Here is a 15,384-nt window from a genome sequence, read left to right as displayed (position 1 = left end):
ATGCACAGAAACAGAATTCCCTGTGATGCCGCATATCCCATTTTTAGCACATGAAAGACTTCTGGAAGAATATGGGTTTCATCTCTTTGCAGGTCATCCTTGACCGCAGCTTGTCTACTCTGTCATCAGCGGAAATAGCTAATATGTTCTTAAGCGTCATTAACTCTGGATGCGTTTCAGGGCAGAACTGACCATTCATTAGCCTCCTTTCCTTGCGGATCAATCAGCCTCTGCTGAGAAGCAGAAGAGCAGCTTGAAGGGTGATTGATTTATTAAGTGGTATATTGGGCATGTCTTTGCCAGGCAATCAGAATGAAAGTTCCTGCACTATTTTCCCCGTGGGCCAAAAGCAATGTTTCAGCCAGTAGGTACCCCAGCGTATCATTACTGTAGTAGCAATAATGATTAAAAATAGCCTGCGGCATCCTGGATATGCGGCAGCGCTGTCTTTCATCATCCAACGGTTTCATTGTCCTTTTCAATACATTCTTGCGAGGCTCCTTCACGCTGGGTGGAACAAAGCCTCCGTGCTGGCTCCCAGATATTCCTGTGCCGGACTGTTTCATCCTGTAACAAGGCAAACGGATCTCCCTAAGCACGGTGCAGAGGAGGTAATGGGGAATAATACTTTGGGTGCTCCATTACAGAAGGATGCACAACAAGGAGCCTGATTGAAAATGAGATGACTTAATGTGCAAGAGAGCTGTCTGAAGAGCCTGCAACCTGTCCCGTAGACCGCTGCTGGCTGGTTCTTGATTTCCATCTCCCTTTTCTTCCCCATCTGTTGTGTTATGGTTCCTTGCAATGCCTTTGGGGTAGAGACCCTCTTCTTGCAATGTGCCGCATGGGCTCAGCAGGTGCTTTGCTGAGGCCTGGGCCGTGCTGGGGACTTCTGACCGTTAACAGCAATAACTGTGGCAACAGTAATGATTAGGATGCGTTGAGCTTTGTTGTAGCATGGGAATGGTTCTTTAGAAACACCCCTGTTAGCAGCAGCAGTTTAGTGGTGAGGTTTATAAACAAGCTGCTCTTAGGACTGGAGTAAATAATGTGATGGTTCAATGATGTCTGAAGGTAGCTCGTGAACACCACCTTGGAGAAACACTTAAAAATGACTGTCACTGCTCTGTGTTTTGCTCTAGTGCTGGAAGTACAAGCATGGGGACTGACAAGATGGCCTTTCTCAGGCTGGTGGAGACCCAGTGCGCCTTGTAGGTGCTGCCGTTAGCTTCCCGACAGCAAAACAGCTCAGAGCAATGCTCCTGACTGTTCTAGTGGTAGCTCTGTGGGAGACGCAGCAAAAAGCATATGGTGGGGAGGGCTGGATCCAGCTGTAGGTGACTTCTGTAGCTTTCCAGAGATCACTTAGCCTGGTGAAGTGTCTCATTTCTCCAGTGGTGAAGTTGCAACAGCAGACCTTTGCATGCTGTTTGAAAACCAAGAATATGCTGGCAGTGGTGAGGCAGTTGGGTCTGATAGTAGCAGGAGCAAAAGAATTACTTCTTGCAGATGGATGTGGAGGTACAATAACACCCTTTTGAGTGAAGAGCTCTGCTTTCATTGCTTGCTTGTATTTTCAGTGAAAAAGCAGCAGGACCTGTCTCTCTTCAGCTGCGTTCATAGAAGAGATGAGAGCAAGGCACAGTCTTTTGACAAACTGGGCAACTGAAATTAAACTTGCTTTCCATGCTACCCAAATATTCCAAATTTGACTGTCATGCACTCCTAAAAAGATGTAAAATCCAAATTCAGCAAAGAGGGAGTGACAGGGATAGAGGTAGAATATGTCTCAGTGAAGACAGAATGCAGCAGGGTGCTGTTTTGTTGCTATTCAGTCTAATCAATCTGGCTACCAGCTTCCTAATATTTAGAGCAGCAATCAATGAAGGAAAGTACTAGCTGTTGAATACTACGAAAGCGTTTTTCATAAAACCCAAAATTTGATTTGAAATCTTGTTCAAGGGTTTGCTCATCCATTCATTGAGCTATACTTTCAGGCTAAACAAAATTTGTCTTTCTATCTAAGAACAATTTGTACTGCTCTGAAAACTATTCCCTCTTGCACGAGGATGATCATGTAGTATTAGAAGAATTCAGAAAGATGTCTTAGCTCTTCTGTAAATTCCCTCTTTTTCTTTTTTTCCTGTACAGCAGACCCCACAGAGGATGACCCAATGCTAGATTTCTTACTTCAAGATAGTGAAAAGTTATCATGATGTGCTAAGATACCTGTGTCCATAGTCATGCAGATGGATGCTGGAATAAAACACAGTGGTGTTCCTGCTGTGTCAAAGAGCATCATTCCGGAGCACACAACCCAAAGCATCTGCTCTACTGCTGTATAAAAAGTCTAGCTTTTAATTTCGAGTTCAGACATTGCTTCGTTCGGGTTGCAGAGCGAGAGCTGTGTCCTGCCATCTGTAGGAAATGTACCAAAAGCATGTAAGAATGAGAGAGCTGACAGCCTGTAATAAGATCGTGTTGTGTAAATAATGATAGGGCAGATACATCTGGATTCAGTAAATGTGCTTTCATGGCAGCAAAGCATCCCAAACTACACACCGCGGACACTACCCTGTCAAGTGAAATACCTAGTGCTACATCGCTGTCACAGTACAGAGATTTTTTTTTAACTTATATTAAACAACCAAGAGTCTTAAATGAAACGTCACGTGTAATTTGGCACCCAAGACATGAAGTCTGCAGCCACCTTTGGCCAACCCTGACAGCTCTGCTCTCTGTGTCAGTTCATCTGCCTGGCAGACAGATCTGCGGCTTCCTCCTGACTCACTGGCAGCTGTGCACGCTCTACTGTACTGAGCGATTTGTGGGTTTATATATTCAGCACGATCCCAAATACTTCTCTTTGCGGTAGAAGGTGCTCCAGCAAACCCTCCAGCCTTCAAAAGAGTCCTCAGTGCCTGCAGCCAGGAGTGTGAGGGTGGCTGTGTCCCCAGCTCCTCTCTGGCAGAGCAGCAATAGGGGATGTTTAGCAAAGCGTGTAGAAACAGGCAGTGCATATGCTTTCTCCCTCCTGGGCTCTGGAGTTAGCATTTTTCTGTGCTGAAGGCTTTATTCTCATCTTAGTTTAATAGCTTCTGATGGTTTCATCTTCCAAGAATTTGTCCAGTTGCTCTCAGCCTCTACAGCCTCCTATGGCGGTATGTTCCAAAGGAAGGAACATTCCCTGAAAAAGTACTACTACTTTTTTGTAATTTTTGACTAATAACATTATTTCAGGCCCTCGGGTTCCTGTTTTATGACAAATCATGACAGATTTTTCCTTATTCACATTTCCCAGGCCATTCATGCTTTTACAAACTTCTCCCATATATCTCCCGTATGATTTCTAGGTTGAGGAATCCTATTCAGTCTTCATATAAAAGCTTTTAATCATTCTTTCTGCCCTTCTCTAATTTCAAATGCTTCAGCTTGGTTTTTGAGATCAGAACTATACCCAATATTTCAAGACCCACACGGCCATGGGTTTAGACAGTGAAATGATGATTGTTGTTATGGTATTTATTTTGTAGTAGTTTGTCTTGATCGTTGTAGAGCATTAGCTCGTGTTTCCATGAACCTGAGCTGTGCATGCTCGAAGCACGGTGCACGTCTCCCATTTCTTGGGTCCTGGTTCCTCTGCTTGCCAATGTATGCCGAGGGTTCAGTGGAGGGGAAAGGCAATGCTTATAAAGCATACCTGCCTCTGTAACTCTTCTGAACTTCAGTTATTTTTGTATGCTAAGTTGTCCATTATAGAAAGCAGATTGTCCAGTCATTGGAAACATTGATGTTTTTCTCGCGATGTAACTCATCTCTGGCCACAAATCCCTGCCACTCCAGACTCCCTTAAGACCAGAGAAATTGAGGTTATGCAGGCATGAAGGCTGAATTCTCCATGTGTCGAGATGAATGAATGACTGCAGAGATCTACTATTTTAAGGGCGACTCTTGCTTCATTCCCCAACCCCCCTCCAAAAGAGGGGGCTCTCTTTTTCCCAGAACAAATGCGATTCTGCTGTGTTGTGTCTGGCTTAGGATTTAAGGAGTCCATCCAGCTCTCACCTTGTGTTTGTTGCATGGTAGACTTTTAAAGGCAGGTCCATCCACTGGCTGCCTTGCTGTAACCTGTGCAGTGAGGAGAAGGCTCTGCCTTTGCAGAGGGATGCTCTCCAGGATACGGCCGGGTTGCTGCACTTGTCAGCTGGGGCTGGCTCTGAGGCTTTAAGCACCGCTCCGTAGAAATGCCATTTCTAGAGAGCATGTCTGATGTTCGCTGTTTGCTTCTCACCTGGGAAACACTCACCTGCAACAGGAAGAGTGGGCTTGGCACTGAAGTTTGTGCTCAGTTGACTCCCAGGAGTTACTTGGGAAGAATGAAGGTTAGAAAGCTCTGGAAATGAGGGAGCCTGTGGTGGGAGTCTGTTCTGGAGGGTCAAGTGCTGGCAGGTACTCCAGCAAGACTCCAGTCATTAATCAGTTGATGTGCATAGCCAGGGGCTCTCTCCTCTTCAGCTCGGTCTGAGGTGGAAAGCAAAGATGTCCTTGCTCTGGTTGTTGAATAGCTTGGGAATACTCCTTGTAGACTTGCAGACTCAGGCATAAGCAACAGGATCCAGGCTGAAGAAGTGGGCTCGCAGGACTCTAATGGGCAGGTTGGTGTGGGCTGTGCCCCACCAGTCTCGGTTTGACATATCTTCACAAACCCACAGCAAGTGAGGGCACTGCTTCTACAACACAGTGAAGTTGTCTTCTGCGTCCCATCCTGCTGTGGGCTGTCACTTCACTTGTTCCTCTGAACCTCCCTTTTCTGCCCGCATGCCTCCAAGCATCTTTGCTTGTCAGCAACAACAGATCAGGAGAGATGCAACACTGGTGGTGTGCCTGCAGGAGACCCTGGGCAAGCTGTGACTGAGGTGGGACTCCTCAGAGTCACCCGAATGACTTCAATGCAGAATTCCCTGTGACCTGAGTGGGACGGCAACCCCAAGGCTACCTGGGCATGTCTGGAAAAATCTCACTGTAAATACTGTCACCTTGGGGATAAACCTCTACAAACACACCCAGAAATAAGGTGCTTAAGGTGGTGTCCAGGACATCCTCGTGCTGTACACACGCAGCTGTCAGGATGTGATAAATGTACTGATCCGTGGAACTGCTAATACAGCTAAAAGCTGTAACACTTTCTTCTGTTACTTGTGGTTGGCTCTCTTCCTTGTACTTCTATCAGCAAGTGAGATGAGCAAAGACTCCCCTTTGCTTTGTTCCAGGTGAAGATATTCACACAAGCCTTTATGGAGCAGCTGTAGATGTCAACATCAGGCTAGACAGGAACTCCTTGACAGTTGAGAAGACTTACCTCACGCTGTTGAACCGCAGATCTGTGGTCATCCACAATCGGAGTGAAATCATAGCCCACTTCCAGTGGAAGGCTTTTGTTACTCAGGAAGAGGAGGATCAGCAGAAGCTGAGGTTTGTTTGAAAGATTCATTTCAGTAAGATACACTGCCCAAGGGTAAAACTATCGTATGGCCTCAAGGGCTATTGGTGCTTTTGAATGGTTTAGGATAAGTAAACCACCCACGGCATCAAGGTATGGGTCCCTGGGCTTCAGGGTAACGGAGCTCAGCACTTCCCATTCCAGTTCCATCCATACTCCAGCTGAGGATGATGTTTTGGGGAGGAAAGGTTGATTGCAATGACTGGATTTCCTCAGAGCAAATTTGTGTTTGTGGGAGCCACAAACCACTGAGGTGTGGAGATCCTTGGGCTACAGAGGGTCCATGAGGCTGAGGAAGGTGTCTTGTTACCTGGGACTGCATTGAGTAGTAGCACTTAACATAGCTGCAGGTAGCATAACTATATTGATATTCACTGCAGTTTCTTCTACTCCAGCTTTGGTAAGATGGCAGGCTCCTTTTCCAGTAACGTGCAGGGTAGAGTGCTTCATTGGCCCAGAAAGTTGAGGCCATCCTGCTGTAGGATGTTGAATTGCCTTGCACTGTCCCAGTTGCCAGCACAACGAGGTATTTCAACCTTTCCTTAGAGGCTGGGGAGAGTTTGGAGATGAAGGGTTCTGCGGGAAGGTAGGGCAGCACAGGACTTGGAAGTGCATTTGGGCTTCAGCAACCTGTGTCTTCATGGTGGTGAGAGATGGGGCAGGTTCTTCAAAGGGTGTCTTTGGTGAAGCTTTGGCATTCCCATTTCAGGCAGCAGAGAAATGCTTATAGCGCAGGGGGATGAATTGGAAATTACTCTTAAAAGCTTGGGTGATTTAGGGAATCCTTGTGTGACTTTTCAGACTTGGATGGGTGTAGGTATATAGGAGTTAGTCTGAACCCATAGCTGATAAGGTAACTGCCTTAAACTGGAGCATTTTTTAAGGGCTTCTGAGCAAATAAAGTTCAACATAATTAGGTCAGAAATGCCTTGAAGGCCAAAACTAGTTTTCCACTGTTCTCTATTTTTAATTACACAGTGTGCGACTTCCATGCAAGCTCAGTGTGTTAAAAGAAAATCTCATGACCTTCTCTTGGTACTTTCCTGGACCATTCCTTTACTATCTCTTCCCACCTGCCTGTTTCAGACTGGACCCTGAGTGATCCTCTTTCCCCTCAGAAGCAACCAGGTTTCCCCACAGTTAACTTCAAACTGATTTTTTTTTTCCAGTTGCATTTGATCTCATGCCAGTTTGGGTCCTAGACTCTAACCAGGCCGTTTTGTTCTTCCTTACTTGCAATCTTAGGGATGGTCATAGCTCCAAGGCCGCTGTCCTGCTGTCAGAGAAGCTTTTGAGATCTCAGAGCAGAGAGGATTTTTTCATGAGAGGAGGCAGTGCAGGACCCTGCACTGGGATGTGACCCAAAAAGACCTGGATCATTAGAAGGTCTATCCAGGGGTTTGCTCTGTCTCCCTCCTGCAGGACTCTCTGGGATGTAATGGTGGAATTATTGTCTGTTGATGGAGGTGGAGTTGAGGGTTGCTCATCTCAGTGGCTGGAAGCCCCCTCATGCACAGCATTGTAGATCAGCCATGGAGAAACACTTCCCATTGCACTGCACGGGGAGCTAGCCAAAGCAAGTATTTTTGGCACTGGTGACGGCATTTGCCCGAGGCTCTGTCTGTGTGCAGCTAGTAACGTCCATGACTATATTTCCTTTCTAATTGTATTTGAATTTAGCTGGGTGACGATCACTATCGTGTTTATACTACGTTGTCTCGATTTGCTACATATGGAGCCTTCCACTCGTCTCCCCAGAGTTGTGACTTGCTGGTTCTTCGTGGCCAGGGGACTGGAGCGTGAAGGAGGGACAGCAATATGCCAGCTAGGAAGCAACTGCTCTGTAGCAGTGCTCCCTTCTCGTCTCTTGGTTGTGATCTTTAAACACTAGAATGATTTCTGCTACAACTACCAAGTAAGAGAGAGATTAACTGCATCAAAGCTCTGCAGAGAAGGCCAAAGAGAGGAAAAAGATAAGGTGGTTCAAGGCTAGACGTAAGGGCTTGGATTCAGAGATGCCGGTCCTGACTTCTTTATTGGGTGATGCTAGGCAAAGTCCCTTCCCCTCTCAGGGCCTCTGTTTTCATGCATATAAAACCATTAATTTCACCGAAGTGATGCGATGCCTGAATTCATTAGTTTGCTTTTAAAGTGCTCTGGGATCCTCTGGTGGAAGGCAGTCTAGGGAACAGAGAGCAGATATAGTTTGCTTGTCCCTGCAGGTCCAAAGGGGAGGAAAAAAAAAGAGTGATGCTAGTGATGTAGCTGAAACCCAGCTGCTTCTCCCCTTCCCAGTGAGGAACTGCAGTGGGTGCTCCTTGATCTTTATCTGCCTCTCCCAAGCAGCTCTACGGTAGGAAGAGCCAATTGAGGTGGTTGGTGGATTCTCCATCAGTTGTGGCAGTGGCTTTGAGCCAGGAGACTCTCTTGAGGGCTGCTAGCTTTCAAAAACCTCTTCTTAGCTCGTAAGTGTGGAGCAAAACTACCGGCCATGCTGGCGAACAAGTGATAACCTAGTCCGTTTGGGACCCCGTGGCTCGGGGTCAGCCCCCTGCTGAGCTGCTGCTGCTGTTCCTCCCCGAGTGCTTTGCTGCCCCTGCATTTACACGACAGTCTGTGCAAATATGTTGCTTATTAAATTATCTGCTTGGTTTGTCTCTCCCCATGGCTGCAGGCTGTGTCACAGGCTGCAGAGGCAGGAGGAGGACGAGACGGATTATTTTCTCAAGGAGTGCACGGTGGACCCCACTCTCAGAGAACGCCTTTCCCTTCTTTCCCGCACCTTCCAGAACCAGAGGGCAAAGGTGCAAGGAGACTCCATGCTTTTCTCTGATGATATTTTCACCATTGAGCCGGTGGTAAGTGGTAGCTGAGAACCTCCCTTCCTCTTCCTCCTCCTCCTCCTCCCCGAGTGAGGTCACTTGACAGATCCTCGCATCAACTGGCTTGATGTGCGGAGAGAGAAAGCGTCAGGTTTCTAGTGAGGCTGGGAGAGCTTGTTGCAAAGAGCATATCTGAACTGTGGGCTCCCGACAGACAGCGAGAGCCTGCCTAAAGCTGAGCTCTGCTGCAAGGGCTATAAATTAAGGGCACTTAAGTGTCCAGTGTTCAAAGATATTGATTATTATATGTGAGGGCACACCTCACACATAGTGTATGAGGATTGACAAAGGATATTAGAGCACTGTCAGGTCACATGTTGACCTGAAGAATGAAATGGTCCTTGGTGGAAAGGAGGCCAAATTCAGCCCAAGTTTAATCATGGAAATACCAATCCTATCATATAACCTGGACTTATACCATGTCTGAATCTCCCTTCCAGTGTCGTCAGTGAGCCTGAACACAAGGCTGGCAGGTTTGAACAGACTTTTTGAGTTCTATTGCACATAGGTACAGAAAACTTTTTGCATTTCTGTTTATGCAAGCAAAACCCCATGTCCTTCAATCAACCAGAGCCCTGGTTCTGAGTGTTTGCATGGTCTGAGATGAAGAATGCCTGCTGTCTGAGCAGTGCAAAATCCCCTCTCATTTTGGAGTAAACCCTAGAATAATCCCAATGTCTTCTTTCTTTTAAAATAGATGAAACTAATTTTTTTTTCAAGAAAGGGGATCACGTTCTCTTCTTGGTTACTCCTATAGCCCATATAAGGCTGAGAGCCACCAATGTCAGGACAACTGCAGTTTCACACCACTGGACCTGACAGCAGCATGATGTGACCAAGAGATTGAGTCAGAGCTGTAGGAATATTGTAGAGTGGGAGCTGATCAGCTGAGCATTAAGAGCATCCTGCGGTGTGTCAGAGCTGGTTTTGGAGTCTGTCCCAGGGCTCCTGCTCCATTACAGTTGGACTATGTCTCCACAACTAGCTTAACCTGCTCCTGAGCTCCTGAAGTGCATTCAGGTGAGGTCCAGAAGTCTGGCTGCGCACAGTACTGAGTCCTGGAAATCCGTGTAATGATGTACAGACACAAAGTGTAGCCTGGCCTCAAGTCTTGAGTGGAAACCTTTCCTAAATGGCTATATTAATGTTACACAGTTTGCTCTAGGAATAAATATAAGTGGGCTGCTACATGAGTCTCTCCCTTTCTGTCTTGTCTAGCATTATCAATCTTTTGATTTCCATTAATTCCATTATTTATGGAACGGTGAGTTTCACGTTCAGAGTTTTGCTCATGTCTGCCTCCTTGGCATATGGGTGTCTTTACATCTAATGATATTAAGTGTTTTCTCCTCTTTATCAAATGTAGAATCTAAAAATCCACTGCCACTGACTTCCACAACCTTCTCTCTGGTGATGACCCTGTAACTTTTAGCTTGGACAGACATGCTTCTTGCACTGCCATGTAAAGCTGCTGGGGAGGCCCCCCGAAGCTGGGACCTTGCTGCCTCAGATCTTCTGGCCAAAAGTGCTGCTCTTTTCTTCCCATCTATCACCTGTGATGTCTGGGAGCACCCTATAGAAATAATCAAACCCTTGTAACAAGTTGACTGGAGGAAATAATTGCTTCCAGATGTTAGGAGGCTGGTGGAGGGACAGTAGCCTTGGAAATGCTTTCTGGGCAGGGTGGCTTCGCAGGGTTTGTGCAGAAGCTTTGCTGTGTAAGTGGACCGTTAGCTGCCAGTATTTTCAGGTGTTGCTATCTGTAGAAGCTGCAGCAGGTCGCTTCAGTCTGTATAGGGTTAACTCGCTGATGAAAATAACTAAAAAGAGGAGGCAGTGATTTTGGAACTACCATGTGACCATGAACGTTTTGAGCAGCCGTCCAAGCCTGTGGGAAACAAGCTGTTATGCAACTCTGACTTTCCGAGCACATCTCAAATTTGATTTATTTTTGCAAATACACTTGATATGTCAGCAGAAGCAGCTGTGATAGAAGCCCAGGTGGCTACCAAAGGACAAAGTCCTTGCTTTTTGCTGCATCCTCCCCACCACAGCTTAGCTGTAAGTCACATTGCAGACACGTGGGAGCTGACTCCTTGGAAATGGAAACCAGAGGAAAGGGAGGACGAGGATTTGTTACCGTTGCACTGACCTTGACCAAGTCATCACTGTCCTGTCATTGCCTGGTAGTGACTCCTCAGTGTCGTGTCAACTCTGAGCCGATGGAGGTGGTCTTCAAGATGTCCAGGTTACGAAACTGCTACTGTTGTTGATCCAGAGATTGGGCCAGGAGGTAACAGCGTGGTTTGTTCCTGCAAATCTCCACCTCAGCTGGGGAACCAAGCTGGTCCCCATCCAAATGAGAGGTTACTGCAGAGCACTTCAGTGTTTGGCAGCAGGCACCACCTCCAGTGGGAGCTGTGGTCCATCCCACAGCTCGCTGTGGGTTCAGTTATTTATGGAAAGAGGCAGATGTTAGCTTTGGCACTGCTTTTCTCCTAAGTGCCCTGAACTAACAGGATACGCTTTGGGTGTCATTTCGGTATGTCTGTTGCCAGCTCTGTCTTTGGTTTTTTGTCTGCTTTGAGCAGTGATTTCCTTTCCATGGATCACCTTCCCCCTCTGCAAAACAAAGTAGGCGATTTGGCCAACAGTTGATGGTGCCCAACTTTTCAAGACCAGCTTTTTCTTATTCAGGCTGGTGGAGATCTAGCAGATTCTCGTTATTTGGGGGCGGAGGGAGGGGAAATAGGATCCACATGTTTTTACAGTTGGGCTCTTGCATAGAGATCACTTCTGTAGCTGTGAGTCATGGTGTGCCATCCCCTCCTGTATCATGTTGCTTTGTGCTGTAGCAAAGCCAGGGTACAACAGCTGGAGTTTTTGTGCTGTATCATCATACATCCACAGACTGTTTTTTATGCCACCTGCCAGTTGCAGCCTGTCTGAGGCTGACATTAAGCCACAAGTGTTGCAATATCATGTTCACAGCACTGCATAGTTTTGTTTCTGTCCTGGTTAGCATCCACAGTAGTTTTCCATGCTCTGACTCGACTGCCATCCTATAGAGAACATGCTAGCCCAGCCAGACCGCTGGCTCCTGAGGTGTCCCGAGGCTTGTACGCATGTAGCAGTAGCCTGCGAGGGTTGGTAATGAAGCATATGCTTTTAACCAGCAGTTCTTTTTTCCCTGTGGGGTTGCCGGAATGTGAGGAACCTCTTCAACAGCCTATTTTAATTTCCCCAGAGAAATAATTCACAATATTTTCTAGTTTTATAGTCTGACATACAGCAGTAATGAAGGGAGAAATGACAAAAGTTTCCCAGAATAGTTATGTCTTTAAAGAATTTGTTTTACCCACGGAGTAGTAGAATAAAGTGTAACTGACTATTTCTTCTTGCCCTCCACCTTTGGAGTCAAGCGGTCTGGCTTATAGCTTCACTGACGATACAGGGAAGCTATCTGTGGATGTACTGCCAAAAGTTTCCATCCAAATACATTGAATCCTGCCGAATGGTGATTTCATATCAGGAGCTCAAGAGACTTGAGTCTATTAACTGCTGGTGCAGGTTTTCTTGGGAGTGAGGATATGAGTGCAAGGCTCCAGTAATAATGCTGCATTAGGATTGTTCCAGAGAGCTGTGCTGATGCATATAAAAGGATGGGTTTTATTGCTAGTCCGTAGGCTTGTTTCCTCTGGTGCCGTAGAGGAATCTCATCTGACCGTGCCTTGGGATCCAGCAGCACCTCGGATGTATGGAGATATGTCCCTTGTCAGGGTCTTGGTGCATCACTGAACGGCTTCCTGGAGCATGGCAAGACATCGTCCCTGCCAAGGGGGCTTTGTGTGCTGCACCCTCATCTGTTTAGGTTGTAAAAGAAGAAATGACATCGGCTCAAAGCTCTCGGCTCTCTCCCGCACTGGTTAATTATACAGTGTACAGAGAGATCCCAGCAGCATTGCAGTAATCACTGTGGTCTCGGCGGTATTGAGCAAATCATCCCACCAGGGACTCAGCCACTCTGAATAACACCTGCAGGGACTCATTTCCACTCCCTCGCTGTTTGGAGACGTACACTTGCACTGTTCTCCCAGGTTCTTGCTGAAGCTGTATTTTTTTTCGGTGCAGTGGAAGTTCACCGTGTGGATGTTCAGTTTGGGTTCTCTTGGGCCAGGATCAAATTCTAGTGTCAGACAAATGCCATGCAGGCACTGACTCAGCTCCGGTTCCCCTTCCGACAGCAACGGTGATGCAGGAATGGGAGGAGGCCAGGACAACTAGGGCTTTCTGTGTCACGAGCAATGTCTCATATCCCTTGTGGAGACCAGCAGGCAGACGGAGCAGATTGCAAAGCCCTGATATTGTTCTCCTGCCTTCTGTGCCCCCTTGCCTGTAGGCAGAGGGAGCCTTGGACAGTGAGACCCGGCTGGGGCAGCCAGCTCTCTGACAGGGCCTTGCCTTCATTTGCAAGCTGGTTTCCAAATATCTTCTGCAAAGATGAAGGTAGGCGTGGTTTTCTGTCCAGGAGCTGATCTGAGATGTCCTGCTGGGCGCAAGCCCTGGCACCCAGTGGGAGGCAGGGTATTGCTGCTGGCTCTGCTGGGGTCCAGCTGCCTGGTGCCTATTAGATATGTAGGGACTGCTGAGGACAAGAGTTTCATCGGGACAGGTCCCAGGGTGGAGAGAGAAAGGATATTGAAGCAGACTTGATTGCACAAGGCAGTTTTGTGGTGAGAGGAATTGTCCCCTGGGAACAGTTTAAGTGTGGGCGTTGTCGTCCCAACTCCTAAACCAGGTTAATTCAAAGCTGCAAAGACTGGAAGGGATTGCTGCATGGGGCAGCTCTTGGTATCAAGCTCAGTGTCTGCAGAGAGCCCAGGGCACGTGCAGAGGCTGCTCTCTGGACTATGAGATAGCATGTAGCCGTGCACTCCTGGGGCAAGTACACCACTGGTGTGGTGTGAGGACTATCAAAGGTTTTAAAGTTACTCTGGGGAGGAGGGGTATCCTCATTGCCTGCCTTTAACACAAAACTCAGGTGTCCCGGGTTGGTGGAGAACCTGGGATGTTCAGCTTCTGTGTTCAAGGGGATGTAGGCTTTGTAGCCTGAGGCTCTCTGTAGGTGATCCAAGTTAGATGTATAAAGTTTATACAGTGTGAATACTCCCACATCTCTCCTGAACACTTGGGGGCATTCAGGCCTTGAAGATTCAGCCCTTATTCCTTTTGTATGTTGGGACCTTCTTGGAGAAACTGGGGCTAACAGTGCTGCCCTGCCATGAGGAGCTCCTGGAAGGTTTTTGATGCCCTGAGGACCACCTTCCTAGGTCCCCTGCCCTGTCAAGTCTGTCCCTCTCCCTGTCTCCGTGATACATTGCTGTTACCGTGCTCCAAAACAGTGGGGTGAGATCACCGCATCAGTTATATTTCTGTCACAGATGTGCTGGCCTTAGAGTTCATCAAATCCCACAGTCAGCTAAACTCGCTCAGCTAGAAAACTGCACTGTTGTTAGCAGATACATATTCATCAGGCCAACGGTTCTTTTTAATTTTCTTCCTTTCCTGCTTAGCTTCTTTTTTGCTTATGAATTGTATTACACTTGCTTCCATTAACGGGATGTGTATTGCCTCTGTCAACCTCTGAGTGATAACCAAACTGCCTCGAAGTGTCCACAGGGCCAATATAGCTGTTTGCGGCACATAAAATAGACCAGTAAGTACCATCAGCTTGCGATCCAGCAGAAGCCAGCAGCAAAACAGTACTTTGTTAGATAGTTGACCTGAAAGACCCATACTGCTGCGTTAGGCTCAAAGAAGTTTGTTTTCTGGCCTCAGTGGAAGGAGGGATGCTCTCTGAGTTTCCCAGGAATGATTTTGCTCTGAGACCTCATTCGTATGAACTCTGCTTTAGAGCAGCCAGTGTTGTGCTAAATGATGATATGGTGTAAAATCTGACTCTGCTTTTTCAGATAGATCCCCAAATCTTGCAAGAAATAACACAGTCCCAGCAAATCGGATGCTCAGTTTATGGTAGGCATCATCTGTCTGACAGCCAGCACAAACTCTAAGCTGCCTGCCCCGGTAATCCGGCTGTGCGCAGTGCTCGTAAGCCTGATGGTGGAACTACAGTCAAATCCTGGCATCAGTTTTCACCCCCAGCCCCGCTGGTCCTGTCCCATCTCATTCGAATGCCTTCTCCCTGGTTTGCTGTCTGGCACGTGAGGCTCTACAGAGCACATGGAGACTTTCCCTTGGAGTCATCTGGGTGGCCGTTCTGAAATCGGGCTCATTTCATTCCCGCTCGTTGCTGAACTTCTCTCCCTTTTACTGCACCCCTGTGTTTTGGTTTTAAGGCTCAGGATGTGCTCTCCTCCCCTGCTTCATGTCCCTCTATAAGATGAAGGCCTCAAGCATCATCACTGCTCTCAGCATTTCATTAATGTCCTTCCTCAGCACATCAGCAGTGCGTGTTTGTGCAGCTGAAGGTGCTGGTAAGCCTGGCAAGGCACCGTTTGCCGTGCAGGAACCGAACGAGGGCTGTCTGCAGCTCTCTGGGCAGCGGACCACAGGAGCTGGAGGATCAAACGGTACCGCTGGGCAGCTCAGCCCGTGCAGCACCCTTTAAGGAGGAGCGCGGAACGCTGGTGAGCCGAGCTGTGTGCTCAGCTACAGCCGTTGGGCTTGAAGCAAATGCAAGCAGCTGCCTAGTGCATCCCCCCCTCCCCAGGGACGGTTTGCCCAGGGTGAGACCACTGAATTCAGTCTGTTAAACACACAGCGAGCAGCTGGGTGATGAGCACTGGTGAGTTATTAGACTTTAATTAGCCAAGCTAGGGAAATCTATCATCCGAGTGTTTTCTTCTCAGTGGCTCAGCTTAGGCAAGCTCCAGGCGTCGTAGCAGAGCTTATGTTGTTCGGAGCACCCCAAATGCTTTTATTCCTGTAAATCCAAAATAAATCTCTGGATGCTTGTGAGTCTGTGCAGCATCCCTATGGGAC

At 47.5% G+C, this 15,384-nt stretch overlaps 1 protein-coding gene across 1 annotated transcript in view; it reads left to right on the top strand.

Moving 5' to 3' along the window:
* The window catches only part of HYDIN (HYDIN axonemal central pair apparatus protein), a 146,978-nt gene that overhangs the window by 28,754 nt on the left and 102,840 nt on the right, over positions 1-15,384 (top strand). Inside the window, 2 exon segments of the mRNA XM_050903888.1 lie at positions 5,271-5,472; positions 8,175-8,358. Coding sequence (XP_050759845.1) covers positions 5,271-5,472; positions 8,175-8,358 — 386 coding nt within the window.

The sequence above is a fragment of the Gymnogyps californianus genome, chromosome 12 (assembly GCF_018139145.2).
Source record: "Gymnogyps californianus isolate 813 chromosome 12, ASM1813914v2, whole genome shotgun sequence".
NCBI lineage: Eukaryota > Metazoa > Chordata > Aves > Accipitriformes > Cathartidae > Gymnogyps > Gymnogyps californianus.
This window is presented reverse-complemented; position numbering and strand designations above follow the sequence as displayed.